The sequence below is a fragment of the Platalea leucorodia genome (assembly GCF_965183815.1).
Source record: "Platalea leucorodia genome assembly, chromosome: 23".
Classification (NCBI taxonomy): domain Eukaryota; kingdom Metazoa; phylum Chordata; class Aves; order Pelecaniformes; family Threskiornithidae; genus Platalea; species Platalea leucorodia.
The window spans coordinates 1,470,693-1,494,569 of NC_138845.1; the positions used below are offsets into that span (position 1 = coordinate 1,470,693).

General features: G+C 67.0%; 3 protein-coding genes across 6 annotated transcripts in view; 1 reads left to right on the forward strand and 2 right to left on the reverse strand.

Moving 5' to 3' along the window:
• The first annotated feature begins 65 nt into the window (after nucleotides 1-65).
• Nucleotides 66-3,506, forward strand: MCRS1 (microspherule protein 1). Of its 2 annotated transcripts, XM_082332635.1 has the most exons (14): nucleotides 66-243; nucleotides 693-822; nucleotides 955-1,093; nucleotides 1,171-1,329; nucleotides 1,429-1,538; nucleotides 1,627-1,735; nucleotides 1,845-1,983; nucleotides 2,074-2,149; nucleotides 2,322-2,350; nucleotides 2,470-2,562; nucleotides 2,670-2,752; nucleotides 2,851-2,938; nucleotides 3,025-3,152; nucleotides 3,228-3,506. In XM_082332635.1, exons 1-14 carry the CDS (start codon nucleotides 102-104, stop codon nucleotides 3,312-3,314), a joined length of 1,512 nt encoding a protein of 503 aa, XP_082188761.1. In that variant the 5' UTR covers nucleotides 66-101; the 3' UTR covers nucleotides 3,315-3,506. The 2 variants fall into 2 exon arrangements, with proteins under 2 accessions (XP_082188761.1, XP_082188760.1); XM_082332634.1 differs by having other exon boundaries at nucleotides 120-243; nucleotides 1,845-2,149.
• A 168-nt stretch (nucleotides 3,507-3,674) lies between these two features.
• On the reverse strand, nucleotides 3,675-12,376 carry KCNH3 (potassium voltage-gated channel subfamily H member 3; the record flags this gene model as incomplete). The annotated part of the gene is given in 16 exon segments (XM_082332623.1): nucleotides 3,675-4,043; nucleotides 4,045-4,128; nucleotides 4,200-4,282; nucleotides 4,368-4,450; nucleotides 4,524-4,759; nucleotides 5,169-5,377; nucleotides 5,494-5,743; nucleotides 6,601-6,800; nucleotides 6,873-7,139; nucleotides 7,524-7,731; nucleotides 8,699-8,856; nucleotides 8,957-9,206; nucleotides 9,657-9,790; nucleotides 9,874-10,008; nucleotides 10,093-10,326; nucleotides 12,301-12,376. Coding segments are annotated over 16 exon segments (2,976 nt in total).
• Nucleotides 12,377-13,217: 841 nt separating this feature from the next.
• SPATS2 (spermatogenesis associated serine rich 2) overlaps nucleotides 13,218-23,877 on the reverse strand; it is a 30,665-nt gene continuing 20,005 nt past the window's right edge. For all 3 annotated transcript variants that reach the window (XM_082332630.1, XM_082332629.1, XM_082332631.1), the window contains 6 exons: nucleotides 22,759-22,894; nucleotides 17,300-17,358; nucleotides 16,526-16,635; nucleotides 15,020-15,122; nucleotides 14,416-14,600; nucleotides 13,218-14,126 (listed from right to left, as the gene is read on the reverse strand). In XM_082332630.1, the coding sequence (XP_082188756.1) occupies nucleotides 13,821-14,126; nucleotides 14,416-14,600; nucleotides 15,020-15,122; nucleotides 16,526-16,635; nucleotides 17,300-17,358; nucleotides 22,759-22,894 (899 nt within the window). In that variant the 3' untranslated portion in view covers nucleotides 13,218-13,820. The remainder of the gene's footprint in view (nucleotides 14,127-14,415; nucleotides 14,601-15,019; nucleotides 15,123-16,525; nucleotides 16,636-17,299; nucleotides 17,359-22,758; nucleotides 22,895-23,877) is intronic.

The window sequence follows — 23,877 nt, forward strand, 5'->3', positions numbered from 1 at the left end:
GCGGCCCAGAAAGGAGGAGGTGCGGCCCTGCCCTTAGTTAAGATGGCGGCGCCCTGAGCTAAGATGGCACCGCACTTCCGAGGCCGCGCCGAGCCTTTAAGATGGCGGCGCCCTCTGCGGCTTCAGCGCGCCCGATGCCGGCGTCAAGCCGTCTTCCGGCCATTACCCGGAAGCGGCGCCGTCCATGGAGGCGGCCGGGCGGACGCCGTCGCGGAGCGGCCGGAGCCTCCGCTCCCGGGGATGGTGAGGCCGCGGCACCGGGGCCGGCACCGGCCGCCCTGGGCGGGGAGGGGGGTGGGAGGGAGGCGGGAGGCGGCGGCCGGGGGCGGGGGGGTTTGTCCGGGGGCCTGCGCTCCCCCCCCCGTGTCCCCCATCCCCTCCCCGGGCTCCTCACGTAGCTCCCGGTGCCCCCGTGTCCCCCTGTGCGCCCCCCCCGTGCCCCTCGCTGCCGCCCGCGTCCCCCCGTGGGCCCCCACCTCCACGCCCCCCTCCCTCCCGCCGTGTCCTGCCTGTCCCCGCCGTGTCCCTGCCTTCCCAGGGCCCCCCCACGCCCCCCGGGGTTGGACACCCCTCCCCCCCCCCCCGAAAGCTGCACCCCCAGGGCGCGACGGGGGGCCCGAAGGTCCCGGCTGCCCCGCGGGTGCGCTCTCGGGGGGCAGCCGGGGACCCCCCACCTCCTCCGTCCCCCGCAGACGCGCTGCTGGCCGGACTGATGGCGTCGGGGGCGACGAGCCGCTCCGAGGACGAGGAGTCGCTGGCGGGGCAGAAGCGGGGCTCGGCCCAGGCCTCGGGCGCCATCCCCAAGCGCCGCAGCTCCTCGCGGTACGTGGGGACGGGCGAGGGGGGCACGGGCTGAGCCCTGCCTGCCCGCTGCCTGCCTGCCTGCCTGCCGCCTGCCTGCGGGAGAGGGCGGCCCGCAGGCGCCAGGACTCAGAGCCCTCCCGTTTCTTCCAGGTTCATCAAGCGGAAGAAGTTTGACGATGAGCTGGTAGAGAGCAGCCTCGCCAAATCCTCCAGCCGGGCCAAGGGTGCCGGCGGGGTCGAGCCTGGGCGCTGCTCGGGCAGCGAGCCCTCCTCCAGCGAGAAGAAGAAGGTGGGGGGCCGGCTGGGGGCCGGCCGGGCGTCTGGGGAGCTCGGAGAGACCCCGAACCCCCATCTCTGCCCACCCAGGTCTCCAAGTCCGTGTCCACCCCCATCGCGCCCAGCCCGGTCCCGACCCCCGGCCTCGCCAAGCGGATGAAGAAGAGCAAACAGCCCCTGCAGGTGACGAAGGACCTGGGCCGCTGGAAACCCGCTGACGACCTCCTGCTCATCAACGCCGTGCTGCAGGTAACGGCCCCGGGGGGCTGCCCGTCCCCCAGGGACCCTCGCGGGGGGGGGGGGGGTGTTGGGTTTTGGGGCTGGCCCCTCACCCGGGGGCTTTTCCAGACCAACGACTTGACCTCGGTGCACTTGGGCGTGAAGTTCAGCTGCCGCTTCAACCTGCGGGAGATCCAGGAGCGGTGGTACGCGCTCCTCTACGACCCCATCATCTCCAAGTGAGTGCAGGGCGGGCCCGGAGGGGCAGAGCCGGCCCGGGGGCGGGCGGTGGGGACCGCGGGGGCTCTCACGCCGCGTCCCCCCCAGGCTGGCCTGCCAGGCCATGCGGCAGCTGCACCCCGAGGCCATCGCCGCCATCCAGAGCAAGGTGCTCTTCAGCAAAGCCGAGGAGCAGCTGCTGAACAAGGTGGGATCGGTAAGAGCCGGCCGGGAGCGGAGCGGGCTGCGGGGCGGGGGGCTGCAGTCCGGGCTCTGGGGCTCTCGACGGGGGTCCGCGGTGCCACGTGTCCCTTCTCCCTCCGCAGACCAGCCAGCCCACGCTCGACACCTTCCAGGAGCTGCTCCACAAGCACCCCGACGTCTTCTACCCCTCCCGGACGGCCAAGGCCCTGCAGCTCCACTGGCAGCTCATGAAGCAGTACTACCTGCTGGACGACCAGACCGGTGAGGCCCGGGGGGTCCCCTGTGTCCCCTGTGTCCCCTGCTCCCTGCGCCCCCCAGCCCCCTCACTCCCTCTTCTCCTGCTCCTTCCAGTGCAGCCGCTGCCCAAGGGGGACCAAGTGCTGAACTTCTCGGACGCCGAGGACATGCTTGACGACAGCAAGCTGAAGTGAGGAGGTTTTGGGGCTGGGGTGGGGACAGGGGCAGCGCTGGGGGGGCGCCGGGTGGCACCGTCTCGACAGCAAGCTAAAGTCAGGCTTTTGGGGGCTGGGGTGGCGAGAGGGGCCGCGATGGAGGGGCACGGGGCGGCACAGCCTCACCCCGCCTCTTCTCCTCCGCAGGGACGTGCGGGACGAGGTGCTGGAGCACGGTGAGTCCGGCCCGCTCCCACCCGGGCAGCCCGGCTCGGCGGGGAGAGGCCCAGGACCCCCCCGGGCCGGGGGCAGGCGCCCCCCACCCTCCCCAGCTCCCTTCTCCCCTTCTCCCCAGAGCTGACCGTGGCCGACCGGCGCCAGAAGCGGGAGATCCGGCAGCTGGAGCAGGAGCTGCACAAGTGGCAGGTGCTGGTCGACAGCATCACAGGTGAGAGCTGGGAGCCGGGGGGCGCGTCTGTCCGTCCCCCCAGCCGTCTGTCCGTCCCCCCAGCCGTCTGTCCGTCCCCCCAGCCCTCTCACCCCTCCTTCCCGCAGGTATGAGCTCCCCGGACTTCGACAGCCAGACGCTGGCGGTGCTGCGGGGCCGCATGGTGCGGTACCTCATGCGCTCCCGGGAGGTGAGTGCGGGTGTTGTGCCCCCCCCTGCGGAGCCCCCCACTCCCCGGGGAGCCCCCCCCGGCCTCCCCGCACCCCCTGACGCTCCCTTCCCCCCCAGATCACGCTGGGCAGAGCCACGAAGGACAACCAGATCGATGTGGACCTGGCCCTGGAGGGGCCGGCCTGGAAGATCTCCCGCAAGCAGGGTAGGGCCGGGGGCCGGGGCGGGTCTGGGGGGGCTCTGGAGCCGGGGGGCTGCGCTCCCCCCCCTCACCCCGCTTCCCCCCTCCAGGCGTCATCAAGTTGAAGAATAACGGGGATTTCTTCATCGCTAACGAGGGCCGGCGCCCCATCTACATCGACGGGCGCCCTGTGCTTGGCGGCAACAAGTGGAAGCTGAACAACAACTCGGTGGTGGAGGTGAGCCCCGACGCGGGTGGGGGGTCCCGGGGGGGCCGGGGGTCCCATCCTGCTCACCCCCTGCCCCCTCCCCAGATCGCCAGCCTCCGCTTCGTCTTCCTCATCAACCAGGACCTGATCGCCCTCATCAAGGCGGAGGCGGCCAAGCTGGCCCAGCAGTGATGAGGGGCGGGGGGCTGCTCGGCTGGGTCCCCCCCCGGCCCTGCAGGGGGGAGTGGGGGTCCCCACAACCCCCAGTTTGGCGACGGGGACCCCTGGGCCCCCTCAGCCCCCTCCCCGGGGGCGCTGGGCCCCTCTTGCCCCTAGCCCTGGGGGCTGGAGCTTGTCGCCTTCCAATAAAGTGCTTTCCCTGCCCGCTGTGGGGTCCCTGGGGGCTGGGGACACCCCGGTGAGGGACGCAGGACCCCCAGCTCCCGCGCCGTGGTCTTAAAATCACTTCTTTATTGACAGAGGCGGGGAGGAGGCTCCGTCCGGGCGGGGGGGCCAGCGGCAGCGTATGGCCCGGTTGCCCCGGGGGTCCCCTTACATGCCCGTCCCCTCCTCTTGGGGCCGGGGGGGACCCTGGGAGCCCCCCATCACCGCCAGCTCCAGGCTGGGCCCCTCCCAGGGCCCGGGGGGCTCCAGCTGCGGCACGGGGAGGCCGTGGCCCCCCGAGGAGGCGGGGATGGGCGGCCATGCCGGGGGGCTCCCCCCCTGCGCCCCCGGGGCACCCCAGAGGGGCTCGGGGCCCAGCCAGGGCTGGCTGCGGGCGGCGGGGGGCCCCCAGCCCCAGGGCTGGCTGCGGGCGCAGTCGGGGGGCGGCTGGTGCAGGCAGAGCCCCGGCCCCCCCGTCTCCACGCGGAGCGGCTGCAGGGCTGCGGCCATCGCCGGGGCGTCGGGGCGCGGGGGGGGGCGGCAGCAGCAGGAGCTGCACGGCCTCTCGCAGCGCCCGCAGCCCCTCCCGCAGCTGCAGCACCTGCCCCGACAGCTCGGCCACCTGCGGGTGACGGGGGTCAGCGTCCCCCCGGCCCCCCCAAACCCCTCCCGCCCCCCCCGGCCCCCCCTTACCGCCTGCCGCAGCTTCTCGATGGTGTCGGCGCTGCCGGGCTCCGGGGGGGCGGGGGGGATGGCCAGCAGCCCCCCGTCCCCAGCTGCGGGGAGAGGTGAGGGTCTCCATGGGGCACCCAGGGGTGCAGCCCCCCCCGGGACCCCGCCATCGGGGCCCCCCCACCTTACCTGGCCCCAGGGAGGGGCCGAGGTGGAAGCTGAAGAGGGGCTTGTCGGCGGCGCAGCCCTCCCCCTCGGTGCCGTCGACCACCCTGTGGGATGGGGGGGTCGGTGGGGCGCAGCCCCGGGGGCCTGGGTCCCCCCCTGCCCCCCCCAGCCCCTCACCTGGGACTCAGGTCCGGGGGGCCGCTCCAAGGGTGCAGCTGCAGGGCCGTGGGGCGCCCGGGCTCGGGGGGGGCGCGGGGGGCTCCGCTGCGGGGGGGCCGGGGCTGGGGCCCCGCTGCCGGGGGCGGCCGGGGGCTGGGGGGGCCCGGGCCGGGGCTGGGGGGCTGCGGCTCGGCCCCCTCCTCCGGCGCGGGCAGCGGCGGCGTGGGCTCCCCGCTGGGCCAGCGCGGCTCTGCCTGCAGCCAGGGCGGGGGGGGGCTGCTCCTGCATCGCCCCCTCCCCTGTGACATCACCCAGGCCCCGTGACGTCACCCGTTGTCCCATGACATCACCCTCAGCCCTGCACCGTTCCCCCTCAGCCCCACGTAACTCGCACCCCCCCCCCCGCCCCCCCCGTCGGCTTTGGCCCCGTGGGTTGTGCCTCAGATTTGTCTTGTCCCCCTTAGCCAGGAGTTAGGTCATGGAGCGAGGGCGGTGATGTCACTCGGAAGCTATGATGTCATTCTTCAGGCCCGCGCTGCCTTGCGGTCTGGGACCCGCTGAGCCCGTGCCGTCCCCTCCCCTCTCCCCGCCGTCGCTGCTGGGGGTAGCGTCAGCCCCCGACCCCCCGCCGCCGCGCCCCGTCCCCCCGTGCCGTCACCTCACCTCGGGGGCGCCCCCCAGGTCGTAGCTGAGCTGGCGGGGGAGCTGCCGGCGGAAGGCGCGGGCGAAGTCGGGGTCGAGGGCCAGGCCCTCGGCCAGCGCCGGCAGCCCCAGGCTCTGCAGGGCGCAGTACGTCAGCCCCCGCACGTCCGCCCGGGCCCGCCGGCGGCGTGGGGACCCCCCCAGGTCGCAGCCGATCAGGTCCCCCTTCCCTGGGCAGGGGGACACGCGCGGGGGGCGTCAGGCCGGCCGTCGGCGTCGCGAGAGGGCCGGCGTCGGGCCGGCCATCGGTGTCACGAGAGGGCCGGCCTCAGCCCGCGCCCCGCACCGAGGATGGCGAGGACGGTGCCGTCCCGCAGCACCTCCATGGAGCCGGAGCGGAGGAAGTAGAGCGCCTGGAGCGCGTCGCCCCGGCGGATGAGGAGCTCGCCGGGGGTGCAGAAGGCGGGGCGCACCCCCAGGGAGAGGGCGCGCAGGCAGCCCCGGCTGGCGCCCCCGAAGAGGGGCAGCTGCAGCAGCTCCTTGTGCAGGTGCAGGGCGATGTCGGCCCGCAGCTCCTCGGGCAGGCTCTGCAGGAGCTGCGCGCCCAGCGCTCAGCGGGGCGGGGGCCGCCCCCGGCCCCCCAGCGCAGCCTGGGCCCCCCCGGGCCGCCCCCGGACCCCCAGCGCAGCCTGGGCCCCCCGGGACCCCTGGGCTCCCCATCCAGCCCCAGCGCAGAGCGTGCACCCAGGGACTCCCTCCATCCCTGCTGCGGGGCCCCCAGGCCCCCCCTCCGTCCCCATCACGGACTGAGCACCCCAAAATCCCCCCCTCCATCCCTGCCATGGGGCCGGGGAGCCCCCAGACCCCCTCCATCCCTGCCATGGGGCTGGTGCACCCCAAAATCCCCCTGTCCATCCCTGCTGCGGGGCTGCGGAGCCCCAGACCCCCTCCATCCCCATCACGGATTGAGCACCCCAAAATCCCCCCCTCCATCCCTGCCATGGGGCTGGTGCACCCCAAAATCCCCCCATCCATCCCTGCTTGGGGGCCTGGGACACCCCAGTTCCCACCCATCCCCACCACTATCCCAGTCCCCCCGTCCATCCCTGCCACGGGGCCGGGGAGCCCCCAGACCCCCTCCATCCCCACCATGGACTGAGCACCCCAAAATCCCCCCCGTCCATCCCTGCTGCGGGGCTGCGGAGCCCCAGACCCCCTCCATCCCCATCACGGATTGAGCACCCCAAAATCCCCCCCGTCCATCCCTGCCATGGGGCTGCAGCACCCCAAAATCCCCCCCGTCCATCCCTGCCATGGGGCTGCAGCACCCCAAGCCCCCTCCATCCCTGCTTGGGGGCCCGGGACACCCCAGTCCCCCCCATCCCCGGCACCCCAGCTCCCGGCCCCCGCCGCCCCGCGTCCCGGGGGCCGCGGGGCCGCGGCGGGCGCTGACCTCGGCCGTGTCGATGCCGTTGTTGGCCGCCCAGGTGCTCTGGAAATACTCGAGGATGCGGCGCTTGAGGGGCCGGGGGATGCGGTGGATGCGGATGTAGTCGTGCAGGTCGCGGGTCCGGCTGTGGTACAGGAACCGGCGGGCGTACAGCCGCTGGATGATGGCCGTCACGTTGCCGAAGACCACCGCGTGCATCAGCGCTGGGGATGGCGGGGACCCCGTCACCCGGCCGCCGGGCCCCTCCGCGCCCCCCGCCCGCCCCGGCCCCTCACCCCCGACCAGCATGGTGCAGATGGAGAAGATCTTCTCGGTGTCGGTGTTGGCGGAGACGTTGCCGAAGCCCACGCTGGTCAGGCTGCTCAGGGCGAAGTAGAGGGAGGTGATGTAGGCGCTGCGCAGCGAGGGGCCCCCCAGCAGCCCCCCGCTCCGGCTGCAGTTGGCCCCCGGCCCCGTGCCGTTCCCGGCCCCCTCGGCGCTGCAGTTCCTCCTCGCCAGGTAGTAGGGGGTCTCCAGCCGCCGCGCCAGCTCCTGCAGCCAGCCTGGGGGGACGGGGGTGAGCCGGGCTCGGGGCCACGGGGACGCCCCACATGGGGCTGGACAGGCTCGGGGGCCGCGGGGGGACACGGGCAGCCCTCGGTCGGGGGCCGTGGGGCGCACGGGGTGCAGGGGCAGCTCTCGGGGCCGTGGGGTGCTCGGGGTGCAGGGGTGCGCGAGCAAACCTCAGTTTTTGGGGTGCTCGGGGTGCAGGGGTGCGCGAGCAAACCTCAGTTTTTGGGGTGCAGCGAGGCCATGGGGGTGCAGCAGCAAACCCTGGCAGCGGCTCAGAGGGGGCGGCCGGCACACGGGGACACATGGGGACACCAGAGCAGGGCCAGGCGTGTGGGGACGCGGGCCAGGACCCCCCGCAGCCCCCATGGCCGTACCGATCTCGGGCAGGGCGGCGGGGCTGCCCTCCACCTCGCGCTGCCCCAGGAGGAACCAGCCGCAGGCGACCCAGTGGGCCAGGAGGGCGAAGACCACCATGAGCAGCGCCAGCACCACGGCGCTGTACTGGGAGTACCGGTCCAGGTTGGGCAGCAGCCGCAGCAGCCGCAGCAGCCGCACCGTCTTCAGCAGGTGGGCACCCACGTACTGCGGGGAGAGGGGCAGTGCCGGGGGCCGGGGCTCCCGGAGGGGCTGGGGCTCCCGGAGGGGCTGGGGCACCCGGAGGGGCCGGGCGCCCGTCGGCTCCATCCAGCCACAAACCCCTCTGGGGTCCCTCGCAGCCCACCAGGGGCCCTGCAGCATTAATGGGGGGTTCCTGCAGCCCACCAGCGTCCCCACAGCCCCATCGGGGTCCCCGGTGCCCCCTCAGTGTCACCACAGACCCACCGGGGTCCCCGTAATCCCGCCAGGGTCCCTACAATCCCACCAGCGTCCCCACAGCCCCATCGGGGTCCCCAGTGCCCCCTCTGTCACCACAGCCCCACCAGCGTCCCCACAGCCCCATGGGGTCCCCGGTGCCCCCTCTGTGTCACCACAGCCCCACCAGCGTCCCCACAGCCCCATGGGGTCCCCGGTGCCCCCTCTGTGTCACCACAGCCCCACCAGCGTCCCCACAGCCCCATGGGGTCCCCGGTGCCCCCTCTGTGTCACCACAGCCCCACCAGCGTCCCCACAGCCCCATGGGGTCCCCGGTGCCCCCTCTGTGTCACCACAGCCACATGGGGGGGGGGGGGTGTGGTCTCTGGAGCCCCATTAGGGTCCCTGTAGCCTTTTGGGCTCCCTGAAGCCCTTCAGGGTCCCCACTGGCCCAGCAGGGTCTCCGGTGAGGTCCCCGTGGTCCGTCAGCATCCCCAAAACCCCGGTGGGATCCCTGCAGCTCGGGGGTCCCCACAGCCCAGTGGGGTGCCCGCAGCTTGGGGGTCCCTGCAGCCCAGGGGGATCCCTGCAGCCCAGGGGGGATCCCCGCAGCCCAGTGGGGTCCCTGCAGCAAAGGGGGTCCCTGCAGCCCAGGGGGATCCCTGCAGCTCCCCACAGCTCGGGGGTCCCTGCAGCCCAGTGGGGTCCCCGCAGCTCAGGGGGTCCCCGCAGTCTGGGGGGGGGTCCCGGCGCTCACCACGTTGACCTGGCAGGCGGCGAGCAGGTCGAAGGGCAGCGCGGCCACGAGGTCGAGCGGGAACCAGCCGGCCAGGTAATGGCGGGCGATGGCGCGGGGCTCCAGCACCACCTGCCCCGACTTGCTGACGAAGGTGGTGCGGAAGTTGAGGACGATGTCTGGGGGCAAGGGGGGGGGGGGCGGCCATCAGTGCACCGAGTCCGCCCGGCCTCTGCCAGCCCCGAGCCGGCATGGGGCGGGGGGCGCGGGGGGCTTTACCCAGCATGAAGAGGATTTCCACGCACAGGTCGCAGGCGCTGGGGGGGCCGCGGGCGGCCGGCAGCCCCTCCTCGCTGCCCGTGCCCACGCAGACGCTGTAGGGGACGGTGACGGCCACGTAGAGGGTGGCGAGCAGGATGAGCCCGTCCCAGCCCGCCTTGAAGGCCCCGTAGTGCAGCAGGATGAGGGGGGGCTTGCGGATGGCGGCCACCTTGTACTCGGGCAGCGAGGGCTTGTCCCCGAAGACGCCCTGATGGAGACGGGGGTCAGCCTAGATGCCCTGTCCCCTGCCCCGACACCCTGTCCCCAGCCCAGACACACTGTCACGAGCACGGCCGTGCTGTCCCCAACCTCAGCACCTTGTCCCCAGCTCTTTCCTACCCCTGTCCCCAGCCTGGTCACCCTGGCCCCAGCCTGGACGGCCCAAACCCACACACCGCATCTCCAGCCCCTTCCCCGTCCAGCCACGGTGTCCCCAGCCCCGGCACCTTGTCCCCAGCCCTTGTGTCACCACGTCCATGGCATCAGCCTTTTCCCAGCCTGGCCACTCTATTCCCCGCCAGGATGCCCTGTCCCCAGCCCTGACTCGTGTCCCCAGCCCCGACACCTTGTCCCCAGCCCCGACACCTTGTCCCCAGCCCCGACTCGTGTCCCCAGCCCCGACTCGTGTCCCCAGCCCCGATTTGTGCCCCAGTTCCACCTTTCTGAGCTTGTGCTTGCTCTTTCTCTGCCTCTGCAGGTGCCCCGAGAGGTGGTACAGCACCGCCCGGCTCCGGCGCCGGCTGGCATTGAAGCCCTTCCCTCCGGCACGGCTGAACCGCCGCCGGCGCCCGCCTGCCCGGACAGAGAGGGGGGACGTCGGTGACAGAGGCCATGGAGGCTGCAGCGCGTCCCGTCGCTCCTTGCTGTCCCCTCACCCGTGTCCTTCGTGCTGTCGGCGCCCGAGCGGCTCTTGGTGCTGGTGATGTCCTTGTGGGACACGAGGAACAGGGCCACCTCGTCCTTCTCGTTCTTGATGGGCACCACGTCCAGCAGGCACCAGAAGGGGACACCTGCGGGGGACAGCACGGGGGCTGGCGGGGCGTCCCCGCCGGCGGGGCTGCGGAAGGGACCCGGCCGTCCCCGCTGCCACCCACCGCTCTTGCGGTAGAGGATGAGCTCGCCCTTGAAGGCCTGGTGCTCGTCCAGCGCGCGGCGGAGCTGCTGCCGCAGCAGCTCGCTGGTGGCGGGGCCGTAGAGGAAGGAGCAGGCGCAGCAGCGCTGCATCACCTCCGCCCGCGAGAAGCCCGTCAGGTCGCAGAAGCCGTCGGAGCAGTAGACGACGGGGAAGGCGCTGGGCACCTGGGCATTGCCCAGCACGAAGTTACTGTCTGCAAGGGAGAGGCGGCTGGGCCGGGGCGCGGGGAGCCCCTGGGGCGGGGGGAGCCCGGGGGTTTGGGGGACCCCCGGCGGTTGGAGGGAAGGGGCTGGGGGATCCCATTGGGTTTGGGGGACCCCGTGGAGTTTGGGGGATCCCAGGAGGTTGGAGGGAAGGGGCTGGGGGATCCCATTGGGTTTGGGGGATCCCGTGGGTTTGGGGGAGCTGATGGGTTTGGGGGAGCCCCTGGGGCGGGGGGAGCCCGGGGGTTTGGGGGAGCCGATGGGTTTGGGGGATCCCAGGAGGTTGGAGGGAAGGGGCTGGGGGATCCCATTGGGTTTGGGCAATCCCGTGGGTTTGGGGGATCCCATGAGGCTGGGGGACCCCATGGGTTTGGGGGACTCCATGGGTTTGGGGGATCCCACTGGGTTTGGGGGATCCCAGGAGGCTGGGGGATCCCAGTGGGTTTGGGGGATCCTGTGGGTTTGGGGGAGCCCCTGGGGCGGGGGGAGCCCGGGGGTTTGGGGGAGCCCGGGGGTTTGGGGGATCCCATTGGGTTTGGGGGACCCCATTGGGTTTGGGGGACCCCGTGGAGTTTGGGGGATCCCAGGAGGTTGGAGGGAAGGGGCTGGGGGATCCCATTGCTTTTGGGGGAGCCGATGGGTTTGGGGGAGCCGATGGGTTTGGGGGATCCCAGGAGGTTGGGGGGAAGGGGCTAGGGGATCCCATTGGGTTTGGGGGACCCTGAGGGCTTGGGGGATCCCATTGGGTTTGGGGGAACCCACAGGGCTGGGGGAGCCGATGGGTTTGGGGGAGGTTGGAGGGAAGGGGCTGGGGGATCCCATTGGGTTTGGGGGATCCCATGGGTTTGGGGGACCCTATGGGCTTGGGGGATCCCAGGAGACTGGAGGGAAGGGGCTGAGGGACCCCATGGGTTTGGGGGGTCCCATGGGGCTGGGGGAGCCCGGGGGTTTGGGGGAACCCACGGGGCTGAGGGATCCCATGGGTTTGGGGGGTCCCATGGGGCTGGGGGATCCCATGGGTTTGGGGGAACCCACGGGGCTGGGGGACCCCATGGGTTGGGGGGGTCCCATGGGGCTGGGGGATCCCATGGGTTTGGGGGGTCCCACGGGGCTGAGGGACCCCATGGGCTGGGGGGCCCCGTGGGGCTGGGGGAGCCCGGGGGTTTGGGGGAACCCACGGGGCTGGGGGACCCCATGGGCTGGGGGGCCCCGTGGGGCTGGGGGAGGGCACCCGTGGCCCCGGCGCTGCGGGGTGCGGGGTGCGGGGTGCCCGCACCCATCTGGCCCCGCTGGGTTATTTTTACCCGTCGCGCAGCAGCGAACCGCCCCGCTGGCACCGGTGGAGCCCACTCTGCCTCATTTGCATACATTTGCATGGCACAGCGTGGGGGGCGCCTCCCACCCGCTCCCCGGGAGAGGCCGGCACCGGGCGGGGGGGGGGGGGGCCGTTCCCGGGGCCGGGGGGCCCCGGCCGCTGCCAACGGGGGCATCGCCGTTGCGCACCGGCGCGGCGGGGGCGGGACGGGGATTTATAGCCCCGGGGGGGGGGGGGCGCGGCGGGGCCCGATCCTGCCCCGGCGGGCGAGGGGGGGCGGCGGGAGCCGGGACCCCGACCGGGCCCCCCCGCCCCGGGACCGAGCACCCCCGATCCGCCCGGGCGCCCTCCCGGGGGATCCCGTGCGCGGCGCCGAGCAGCGCCCGCCGCAGCCCGGTGCCGGTGCCGGTGCCGGTGCCTCCGCCCCGGGGGGGTGCGCAGCGCCGAGCACCGCCCGCCCCGGCCCGGCCCCAGCGCCGCCGCCCCGTCGGGGCCGGTTGCGGGGCGGCAGCGCCGCGGGCGCGGGTCCCGGTCCCGGCGCGGGTCCCGGTGCCGGTGCCGGTGCCGGTGCCGGTCCCGGTGCGGGTGCCGGTGCGGTTCCCGGTGCGGGTCCCGGTCCCGGTGCGGGTCCCGGTGCCGGTGCACTCACGCGTCCCGTCGAAGCGGCGGGCGATGGTGTCCAGGAAGGCGTTTTGCGGTGCCAGGAGGCCCCGCATCGGCGGCATCTCAGCGGCGGCTCCGCGCTGCCGCCATCCCCGCGGGCCCCGGGGCTCCCCCCCCCCCCGGTACCGCCCCCCCCCCCTCCGGTACCGCCCCCCGGGAGGGGCCGGCAGCGGCCGAGGGGGCGCCGGGACCCCGCGCCCTCCCGCAGCCGGAGCCCTCGGGGCCCTGGGAAGGGGCCCCCGCGCTGGGCACCCACGGGAGAAGCCCACGGGGCTCCTGGGAGCGGTGGCCCACAGGGGTCCAGTGGCCCACAGGGGTCCGGGAGCGGTGGCCCACGGGGGGTCCATGAGCGGTGGCCATGGGGGGTCCAGGAGCAGTGGCCCACAGGGGGTCCAGTGGCCCACGGGGGTCCGGGAGTGGTGGCCCACGGAGGTCTGGGAGCAGTGACCCAGGGCGGTCCAGGAGCAGTGGCCCACAGGGGTCCAGTGGCCCACAGGGGTGCAGGAGCAGTGGCCCAGGGGGGTCCGGTGGCCCACGGGGGGTCCGGGAGTGGTGGCCCACAGAGGTCCAGTGGCCCACAGAGGTCTGGGAGCAGTGGCCCACAGCGGGTCTGGGAACAGTGGCCCGGGGGGGGTGGTGGCCCACGGGAGCAGTGGCCCAGGGCCATCCGGGAGCGGTGGCCCACAGGGGTCTGGTGGCCAACGGGGTCCCGTGAGCGGTGGCCCAGGGGTCCCGGGTGGCTCGGGGGCAGGGCGGGGGGGCAGTTACCGAAGCAGAAAACGCCCGACTGGGGAAGCGCCGAGGGGGGGTCGTTTATTTGATTTTCTGTAGCAACGCTGCCGTTCCAGAGAGGGGAAGGAAAAACCCCCGGCCTCCAGCAGCGGGGGCAGGGAGCGGGGACCCCGGGGCCGCGCCGCTCACCGTGGCCATCGCCTTCCTCCCTCGGCCCCTCCGCGGCTTCGCCCTGCTGCTATTGCTGTAAATTTAATTTAGGGACCAAGAAGTGGGGGGAAAGCGGGGCCAGAAGGGGAAGCGAATAAAATAAAACCGAGATTCTCCAAGTGAAAACCAGAGGAGCGGCAAGGGCGCGGATGAAGAGGAGGGGGCCGGATTCCGCCCCCCGCGTCCCAGCGCCCAGCCTCGCCCTCGCTGCCAGCGCGAGGGACGGGCGGCCACGGGCCAGGTGTCGGCGCACGGACGGCAAAGGCTCGCGGGGCTGGGTTTTGGCCAACGCTGCGATTTTGCGGACAAAAGGTCCTTTCTGGAGGAGAAAGGAAAAGGGCAGGAGAGCCGGCAGCACGGGGAGGCCGGCGGGCGGCCGGAGGGTGCGGCGCAGGCGTGAGAACACAAAGCAGAGGGGGGAGGCAGGGAAGAGGACAGAAAAAAAAAGAGAAATGGCACGAGAACTGAGAAGTGTAAACTCGTCTTGGTTAGTATCCTAGCTAGGAGCTGCCTAGGGTCGGGCTCCGGCGCGGGACGCGCGGCAGCAGGGAGAGCCCGGGGCTCTCAGGAGTTCGCGCCCTCCTGCCGGCTGGCTCGGGGCTTCCGCTGCGGCCGCCCCGCGGTCTCTGTGCCGGCGGCAGCGGGGCCGTGGCGGCCGGGCCGCGCCGAGGGGCCGCCGGGGCCCGCGGGCTGCGTCTGGCTGGGGCTGCCAGCGCCGGCTGCCGGGGGCGAGGTCTGCCGCCTGCCGTGGGCCTGGCCGTGCCGGTGCCGGTTGGTGCCGTTGTTGTAGCGCCCGGGGACGGCGGGGCTGACGTGGTGCTGGCCCTGCGCCCTGGGCCCCGCTCCCGGCCTCCTGCTCCCCGGGAGAGCCTGGAACAGAAGAGGGCAGGCGAGTGGGCGCGGGCCGGCAGCGGCGGCCCCCGCTGCCGCATCCCTACGTGCCCCCACCTCCCGCTCCGGGGGGGAAAGGGGAAAAGCCAAACCCCCAAAGTCTGCGCCGAAGCGGAGCCGTCAAGGCCAGGCCGCGCTCTGCGGCCGCGGCGCCGCCCAGCCCCGCGCGAGCCCTGGCAGCGAAGGGCAGCTGAATGGGGAAAGGAGCCACGATCGTGGAGCGAGCTTCCCGCAGCGCCGTGCCGGCGCCGTGCCAGGGCGCGGTTACCTCTCGCGAAGGCTGGGGAGGGCGGGCGGCGGCGGTGCCCTCGGCGGAGGACGAGGGCTTCTTGCTCGCCGCGGTAAGGCTCGCAGCGGAGGCGCAGGCGGGGGGAGCCGGGGTCTCGCTGGGGGCGGCGGCTGCGGCAGAGCTGCACCGCGAGCGGATGGAGTAGCTGTTCTTTGGATGGGAAACTGGAAGAGAAACAGCCCGAAATGTGCGTTCTGCAGGCGGGACCCGGAGCGCTCGCCCTCCGGCCTCTGGACCCGGCCAGCTACGGCGCTGCCGGGGCGGCGGCGGCTGGAGCCGAAGGCTCAGGGGACGACAGGGCTTTTCCCGGCAAGATGAAGCTTTGGCGGTGCGAACGGCACGCGGGCTCGGCTAACGGGGCCCAGCGCCCCGCAGCGAAGGGACCGGGCGCAGACCCCTCCTGCAGCAGCAGCGAGGCGAGGGCTGGCTCCTCTCTCCACTGTGAAACAAAGTGCCCGAAGCAGAACGCTCCCGGTCCCGCCGCTGCCAAGTCGCGGGGCGCACGCGAAGGGTTTTGGCGACGGCGGGGCTAGCAACGGGGCGGCCGCCACCGCGGCTCCTCCCCGACTCCCACCCAGCTCACCTTGCCCGAAGGAGGCGATGCTCTTCTTCAGCGCCTCGAGGTCGCACGTGAACCGCGCCACCCTGCCCAGGTCCTCGTCGTACTTCCGTTCGCTCACAAAGTGCTTCACAGAAAAGGCAAAACGCGCACGTTAGTTCAGCCCGCGCACTGGATTACAGGGCACGGGAACAGAAACCGGAGGCGAAAGCCTCCGGGAACCAGTACGCAGGCTGGAAAAAAGCCTTGCCGAGAAGGCCGACGGCTACGACGACTTCTGGAAATGGCAACCCAGGGTTTTTCAGCCCATACACAAGCGGCCTTCCCCGGGCTCCAGCAGCCAGGCCGCAGGGTAGCTTCACCTGGCAGCAGCTCCGCTTTGTCCCTCTCTGGTCTGTGAAATGGGCTCAGCCCGGGTCTCTGGATGCTCACGGGGGCAAGCGCTTTCTCAGCTGCACTAATCCTGCTACGGGGGCGAGCAGGTTTGGTTTTCAAACTGCAGTTTAATTGATGCAACTTGGCACTGACCTCTCGCGGCAGGAGCCGGCGTGCTGGAGAGCAGAGGTGTTTTATGGAATATAAAAGTCACTCGGGCGCGGCGGGCAGGCTCTGCCCATTTGGGGGGAAAGGCAGGGGTCAGCCCGCGCCGGCGGGAGGTTTTCACAACTGCTCTCAGCACAAAGCTGCGGCCTCGCCGCGCTCCCTGCTCTCTGCCAGTTCACAGCGGCCGAAAGTCGGGCTGCACGCACCGGGGTTCGTGTCTGGATGATGGGTTCTCGGCTGAAGTCAGTATTTTACAAAGCAAATATTTTAAATTAAGGTGTCTGCGTGGCTGCGGACAGCAGCATGCAGAGCACGGCCGGTGAATTCGAGAACTACGGACGCAAGGAAGAGACTTGCGCACAACACAAAATTGCATTCAGAAGTGTCGGAAACCCAGACGGTTACAAAAAAGCGTCCCGCTGTTGAGAACTGTTAGGATTAACGGCCTCGCTCAGCGCTGGAAGCTAAAGCAGGGGAAGCCTTAGGCCGCGGGAGCCGTCCGAGAGTAAAGTTTCTGATAAAACTAACGCTGCAAACACAGAACTCGCTGAATCCAGTGGACAGGAGCGGAACGAAGAGGATAAGGACCAAGGAAACAATTCCAAGAGAACGAGGTAACGTCAGAAGGCGGCCAGCCCAGCGACCAGGAAAACCAGTAAGAAATCAAGATACCACCAACCAGAATTAAGGGATGGGACTTGGGGATCGGGTGCTGGGTGTAACTGGGGGGTGATCCGGGGTAGGGGTCCCTCCTCGGAGGCACCCAGCTCGAGCTGCTCTGCACGTCGGATAAATAAGCCGCTTATTTACTCAGCCGGCTGCCGACTCGTCTCCTTCGAGCAGGAACCCCGGGCCGAGCCCCGCTGAGGCGGCATCCGCACAATTCCTACCAGGGACTGGGCGGCGGCTGCGTAATTCCCGCAGCACCGCATTTGGGTGAGATTAGGACCAGGCTGGATTAGCCAGAAGCGGAGTGGAAAAGCTCACCTTTATGTCGGCTCTGAGCTCGACCAGCTGCTCCTCCGACATCCGCACGGCCACGTCAGTCATCTTCTTCAGGGCCTCTGCCTTCTTCTGGCGGCTGACCAGAATTTCCACTGCAAGAGAGACCACGGCTGAGGCAGCGCCGACGCCGAACCAGCCTGCCCGGAGTTAAACAGCCCCGGCACACGGCACCTTATTGGCAACCGCCGGGCTCCCCCGCGTCCCCGCCGGGCAGCTCGGTGCCAGCTGCGCAGCAGCCCCCGCCGCCCCCTCCTGCGGCGACTGACGTCTGCAGACGCAGACCGAACCTGAGCTGCGAGCTGACTCGCCGAGGGGCACGGCACGCCGCTCCGGTAGGAGCTCTGCCGCTCTCCCCAGGCTAACTGCTCCCCAAACCCCGGGGCTCGGTGCTGCCGGTGTGGGCGGCCCCGTGGACCACTTCCCACCCGCACCAGGTGAGCTGCGAAAGCCCTTTCCAGCTCCCTGGGAATGCCGAGATTTTCGGGAATGGCCTCCCCTGGACGAGTGCGGTTTACGTCCCATCCTCTAACGAGGGCACAGCGCAACGGCCTCGAAGAGACGGGTGCTGTCAACTGTCAGCAGTCACAATAGCTACTGTCAGCTCAAGCTGTAGGGCGAGTTTTGTTTGGTACAGAGCCACGGATTTGGGAGCAATGCGAGCGGGAGGTAAGGCACAAATCTGCTTGTAGGGGGGCTGCCTCTTCAGCAACACCTACAGCTCTTCAGGTGGGCACCTGGCAGGAGGAGGGAGCTTACTTGCTTCTGCTTTCACTTTGTCCATCTCAGCCAGCAACGCCACCTCGCGATCCATAAGGCTGGGGGGAGAAATACAGAAAAAGGGAAGAGATTTAGCATTAAACAAAGAGGAGAAGGAAAAATCTCACTGCAAGAACGGCGGCGGGAGGGTTTCCAGGCGTGCCGGCCAGCGGGGAGAGACCGGCAGATGGCGGCAGGAGCCCGCCGCGCCGCGCACCGAGCCCCGGCTTTTGTTCTGGAAGCCAGGAGTTGCGTGCGGGAGTTGCGTGCAGGCTTCGCTGGCGTTCAAACTTGCTCAGGCCTGGGTCAGCACGGCACGGCGTTCCCGACAACCCGCTGGGTACGTGGTCACCTTACTCCGATGAAGTGGGAGCCAACTCGGCAAGGAGAGAGGGAGCAGAAGCTGCACGCCGCTGGACTTTATCACCGAAGAAAACTAGGGCACAACGTTTAAGAGCCACTCGAAACACAAAACTAACGAGCAGCGGGGCAGGACGCGGAGCCACGACAGCAGGAGCGGGCCGCCGGGCATTCGGGCACCCATCCCCTCCAAGGCAGCCCATCAGGAGCCACGTTGTGAAGCAATGCTTCCCTCTTGCACCCTCATTAGCTTAATTAAGCCTAGCAAAGCAGCCCACCAACCCAGAAACCTGGATTCTGGTGCTGCGTGCCGCTTCTCAGGAGGCGCGCGCCCTGCTGATCCCCGCAGGGCTGCAGGACCCACGCAAAAGCACACCCGCCCTTCCAGAGGGGACAGCGGGTACGAGGCCACGACCCGCTGCCAGCGGCCACCATGCAGCCGCCGGGTCACCCAGGGCCACGCGGGTCCACGACCCGGGAGTCCCTTAGGGTCTGAGGATGTTTTTGGCCACGGAGGGGACACCTGAGTGGGTCACAGCGAAGCATCTCCACTCGGCAGGAGGCTCCAGCCTGCCTCAAGTGTGCCTGTTGCCATGAGATCGCAATTCCCCCGGGCATCGCGGCGGCAGCCTTTACGCAAGCAGAACCGCACAGCTACCGCTCGGCCAAATTTAGCAAATTCAGGCTGCCGAGCCCCCTCCGGCGAGGCAGAGCGCCCAGGGAGCTACCTGTAAGCGCTGCTCGCAGGCCGGGCAAAGAGCGCTCTTGCCCCTGGAGATGCGCACCCCGAGTAACTCGGGTTACAACGGGAGCAGGAGAGGAAACACCAGTCCTCCCATTCGGGACAGGGGCAGGTACTGGTCGTAGCTCTGTTCTTCGCCAGCCTTGCAGACACCCTCCCTGCAAATGCTTCTTTTGTGCTTGGCTCTAAGCTACGCCTCCAACGCCCTCAGCCCGCACCGCTGCGGCTCACCTTCGCTCAGCTGCTGCCAGCGGCGTGGATGCATTCGACACCCAGCCTATTAATAGGATTCATTTCAGTTTCTGCTTTCTAAATATAAAAGCAGAGTCTTCCTCTCACGTGCGAGCTGTACGATACTTGCCGCACAGACACCAAACGGTGCTGGGAGAGGCATCAGCAGTGCGCGGGGCCAGCCCTTCGACACCGACCACGCGCTTTTTCAGCGAGAAAGGTTTGCTTGAAAATAGGAAGAATATTTATTTTAGCGACCATTTGAAAGGGAAACCACAGAGCATCTGAAATGCAAACTCAAACCACCGCTCCCGCTCCTCTGCATGTCAGAGAGGGCTGAGGCAAGATCAATTTAAACAATTCCCTCTGAACAGCAGCTTTGACATTTGGCTTCTTCTGTTGATTTATCGCTCTGTCCATCTGCCTTTCCAGGGCAGGAATTGTTTCTGCTCGTAGCACAGCAGGGGCCTGATCCAGGTCAGGCACTCTCAGCCCAACTGCGCAAATACAACACCGCGTGTCAGAAGCTACGCTAATAAGACTTCACCTTGTTTCCAGCCATCCCCAGAGCGGTTCAACCTGGCTCCGCAACACCGACGGGCAGGGGAAAAGGGAGATACCCCAGCTGCCCGCTGCCCAGAGCCACGTCAGCGGCAGGAATCCCCCGGAGCTCGGAGAGGTACGGGCGTGAATGCCGCCTTAATGATTAATTCAAGTGCAGGAACAGCCTTGCGGCTCTCGGGCTGCAGAAGTCGGTTGTGCTACACCTTACCCCACTGCCTCCTCCCTGAACACACAGGCGCACGCCCAGCTCCTGCAGAGCCAACACCCGCTCTATAGGGGCCATTGCAGGCACACACGCACGCACCTTGGCACAGATCGTGGCTTGCGTCGCTTTGTAATTCAATTTACTCAGCAGAGCTCAGCTGGAGCCCTTTACCCAATTTTACAGTTGGGCTGGCTGAGGAACAGAGGTCAAGTGGCTTTGCCTGAGGTTCGCGTGGCGAGCGACTCGGACCAGGCCCCGCTGCTCCTCCGTCCTGCACCGCTTCTCGTCAAACAAACTCGCTTCCTTCTGCCGGATCCGTTCGGAAACACGCCTGCCTTCCTCGACTGCTCTGTCCCGGGACAAGATCCCGTGCAGGCCGGAGAGCGCATCTACCCCTGCCAGAAGGGCTGGGCTTTAAGAGAGGACATTTAAGCAGCGCACAAGGAAAAAAAAAAGGGGAAGGGGATAAACCGATAACTCCCGAAGATTAAATGCTGAATACTCGGTTGTGACCCAGCCGTTAGAAGAGACGCTCTGAGCTGCAAGGCAGCTCGGTCGGGCAGTGCCTGCAAGACGTTGTCTGTTCGTGAAAGACAACCGCTGTTTGCACGAGCGCGCTGAGGGTTCTGCGGTCAGTTTTCCTCGGGGCTGAAACACAGCGATCTCAAAGACCGACCGCAGTCGAAGGCGGCTGGAAGCATGCCGGGCAGCTCTGCCACGAGACAGCGAGGGCAATCCGCAGCACGAGGCACACAGCGGCGGCCTCGGCAGCGAGAAACCTCAAACCCTGCCCCACGCCCGCCTCGGCACGCGGCGCCGAGGCTGAACTTACCCGCACCACTCGCAAAGGCTCGGGGTTGCTTTTTTTCCCCCCCGACGTGCTACTTTCCCTGTCAGTGGAAAGCAAAATATTCAAGAAATTAAGGACTATGAGGGTTCCCTAGCTCAGGTTACCCCATCATCTCCCGCCCAGGGGAGCAAATCTTCTCAAAATAGGAAGCCAAAGCAGCTACCGCTACCTCTGCTACTCCAACAGGGTGGATTTCAGAGACTGAGACAGGCATGACCCCCGCATTAGAGTCTCCTCCTTCGCCCTCACCTACCTACAGACCACAGGTCTAACACAAGCACGTTGTCTAGCGAGAGAAGATGAAGGTGTCAAGACCTCTAGGAAGCCTCACGGGTTAACTTCTGACAGGCAGAAGTTAAACCAGTCCAAGCCTTGCTACTTAAATAGCCTGAGTTGAGCAAACCTGCTTTTAAACCAGGTTTTCCTTTGGTAGAAAGCCAGCTGGAGAGGCAATTCAGCAAGAGGATTTAACTATCGGATCCTGCCTTGTGCCGTAGGATTTAAAAACACTCTAAGTATTCTCTGGGTCATGAAGGGAGTTGGAAAAACAAAACCAACAACAACAAAACGCGAAGGTACAATTTACACCTCGGCTGACCAGCGACCGCGTCGCTTTTGGGAAAAGGAAAGTGAATCTCTTCCTGCAGAGGCGAAAGGGGCTGCAGAGTCACCGCTTATCGACGGCGCAGCGCCGGCGTCCTGCCGGGCAGCTCCGTCCCTCGGCGTTTGTCAAAGGAGGCTCCCGGTGGCCCCGTTCCAGGCAGGCACCCGCCTCCCCGCTCACGGAACCGCACGTCCTGCTTCACCCGCTGCCGGCTCAGCTTATCGGAGCAATGCTGCGGGACCGGACTTGAGCCTTTAACCTTGCCGAACATGACGCAAGTGTTTTATAGGCGATAACGTACGTCAAAGGGCGAGGAATTACTTATACGGAACCAGACACGTCGGCTAAAAGAATGACGTTCTCCATACCAGGGAGAGGTCTTCACGGATGTTGTAAGTGTACAGAGAGGCAGACAAAAAACTTAACAACAAAAACCCGCTGCACACAGTGATAATACTGAATCAGTAGACAAAGCCACTGACAAAGTAAGAAATAATCTACATAAAACCAAACTTGAGGTAGGGCTGCAAGCCCCTCGGCTATTGACAAGGTAAATCCCCTTACACCGCAGCTTTTCCAGAAGGCGGGAGGTGCTGGGAGCTCCGCGCCCGCCTTCGGCTCGGAGACCACGCACGAAGAGGCAGGGCAGGGCCCAGGGCCACTGTTAACCCTACCCCCCCCAGGCCGGTCCCAGTCTCCTCAGGTAAGTTTAGAAGTCATCTATAAAACGTTTTTGTCACTATTTTTAGCACACGCTGAATTTAAAATACAGGGCAGCGTTCCGCTTACTTCAGGAGAGCACTTCCTGGCGGCCAAGCTCAACGCAAGCACGAGCACAAGAAAAAGTCCACACCGGACAACTAAATTTGCTAAAAGGCTTCAGAACACGGCTCTCTGCGTCGCTGCCACGAAATGCTCTCGCCTCCGAGGCCACGTACAGGTTTCAGACATAGACAGCTTCGGACACAGATCTGCAAGTCTGCCAAATACCTACTTTAATCCTTCGATGCGATAGCAGCATTTTAGTTACTCGTCAAACGTTACTCACTTCAGGCAAGGAGAACTCTCTGTGCAGTTTCTTATGAATCCTTCTTTACCAAAAGCAATCCTATTTGTATAACCAAGAAGAACAATTTCTCAGTAATAGATTCAATCAGCCAAGACAGCGAGCGTATCTGATGTCAGGCCTTTCGGAATATCATCTTAAAGCACTTATCCAATCCAATAAAGATGTTCATTAAAAAAAAGACCTGATTACACTCGTTGGGAACATCATGCACAGTATTAAAAGCTTGGCTTAAAACGGGGGAAGCAATGCTGCACAGGATGATCTTTGATGTGTACTTGTACCTTCGAAAGGATCCCTCTCTTCCATGTTGTATTCCACCCTAATTTGAAGATCTCAAACACGAAGGTTTGTTTCTAAAAGACACACGTTCCTGCACCCTGAGCTCCCAACAGTTCTCCTTCCAGCACAGCTGATATTAGGACCCAAGTGACGGTATGCTACCTGGCGAGTTCCCCGTATTATCTGTGTCTAAAATGGCTTTGTGACGGTCAGGACAACCGGCTGTACAGACACGGAGCCACAGCTCAAAGACCTGACGGACGCGCCGAAGCCTCGAGCAGCCTGTTCCCATCCCGCCGCACGTGGGGGACGGCGGCTCGAACGCGGGCCTTGCAAAGCTGCCCCCAAAGGCGGCTTCCGAAAGCTGCAGAGGACGGGACTTTAGACTCCGGTTTGTTCTTTACGACATGCCGACCTCCCAGACGCCGAAGAACAGTGCTGGGGCGGAAGGGCAAACAGAAGCAAGTCGTTAACCGGACTGGAAAGCTGAAGTCTTATTCCAAAGGTATTGGTCTTAAGCCTGAACGCCTGGATCCGTCCCTACGTTTAACTTACCTACTCTGCAGTTCAGCAAAGACCTGCTTCATCTTCTTAATGGAAGCATCCATTTCCTCCTTCACCACAACCCGGTACCGAGCCAGGGAAACGGTGCAGCGCTGGAGATCCTTCACTGATTTCTCAATATTAGAACCTACCAAGAGACAGAGTGAACTCAAACGGCCGTGTCAATCACACTGCTACGTCCTCCCAGCAGGGATAAATCTAAAGATGGCTTTCCCTCTTATTTTAAAACTATACACTGCTTGGTTTGAAATTTTTCTTTCCCTTCCCCATTACAAAGGCACCAGGTTCAGCAGGGACAGTTTGAGAGATTTTCTTATTGGGGAAAGTTTTCCCAAGGCTGGTAGAATTTCCTGCTATGGGCAGGGACGTCCCTCCACATTTTCAAATACAGGAGAGAAATCAAATGCGTCTCCGAGCTGCTTCTGTGCTAGGGAGCGGAGACAAGCGGTCCGCTCCAAAGACCAACACGGCCCAGCACTACACAATACGAAATGGCCGTTTGCCCGGGGAAGGGAATTATCTCAGAAACTGAAATTAAGGCTATTTCCCCAAATCAGGAGCTGAAAGTATTGGTTATCGCTGCCGAGGTCAGTCCCTGTGTCTCGGCTCGCCAGCAGGGTACACCACCCTGCCCGCGCTCTCTGGAGCTCGCCGAGTGCAGTTGCCCCCTGCCAAGCTACATTAACAACCGCTCGTTACAGCTTTCCCACGCAGCCAGGAGGTGAACCACCGCCACCTCATCTCCCTAAGCTAAGTACAATAACCGCGATCACAATCGAGGTCTCCGAGGTCGCTCCTGTCCCCACTTGTTATCCTAAGAACTCAGCTGTGGAGAAAGCGCACGAAAGAGGGGGGAAAAAAAAAAATCCAGTAGGAGGAGGCTGTCACTTCTTGTAACGCGGCTGGTCCGAACTTCTGGCCTTTCGACAAATTCTCACAAAAGATGAGAAACAACCTAAAGGCTCTGTGATGGAGCACGCAGAAGAATGGGCTAAACGTATGCAGCGAGACCGGCTGCTTCCTCCCCTGCTTCTCTCACACATATGGGTTTGCTGCTCCAGGCACTACATCTAAACTGCTGTCGAGATTCCTGCTGCGCATAGGGAAGAG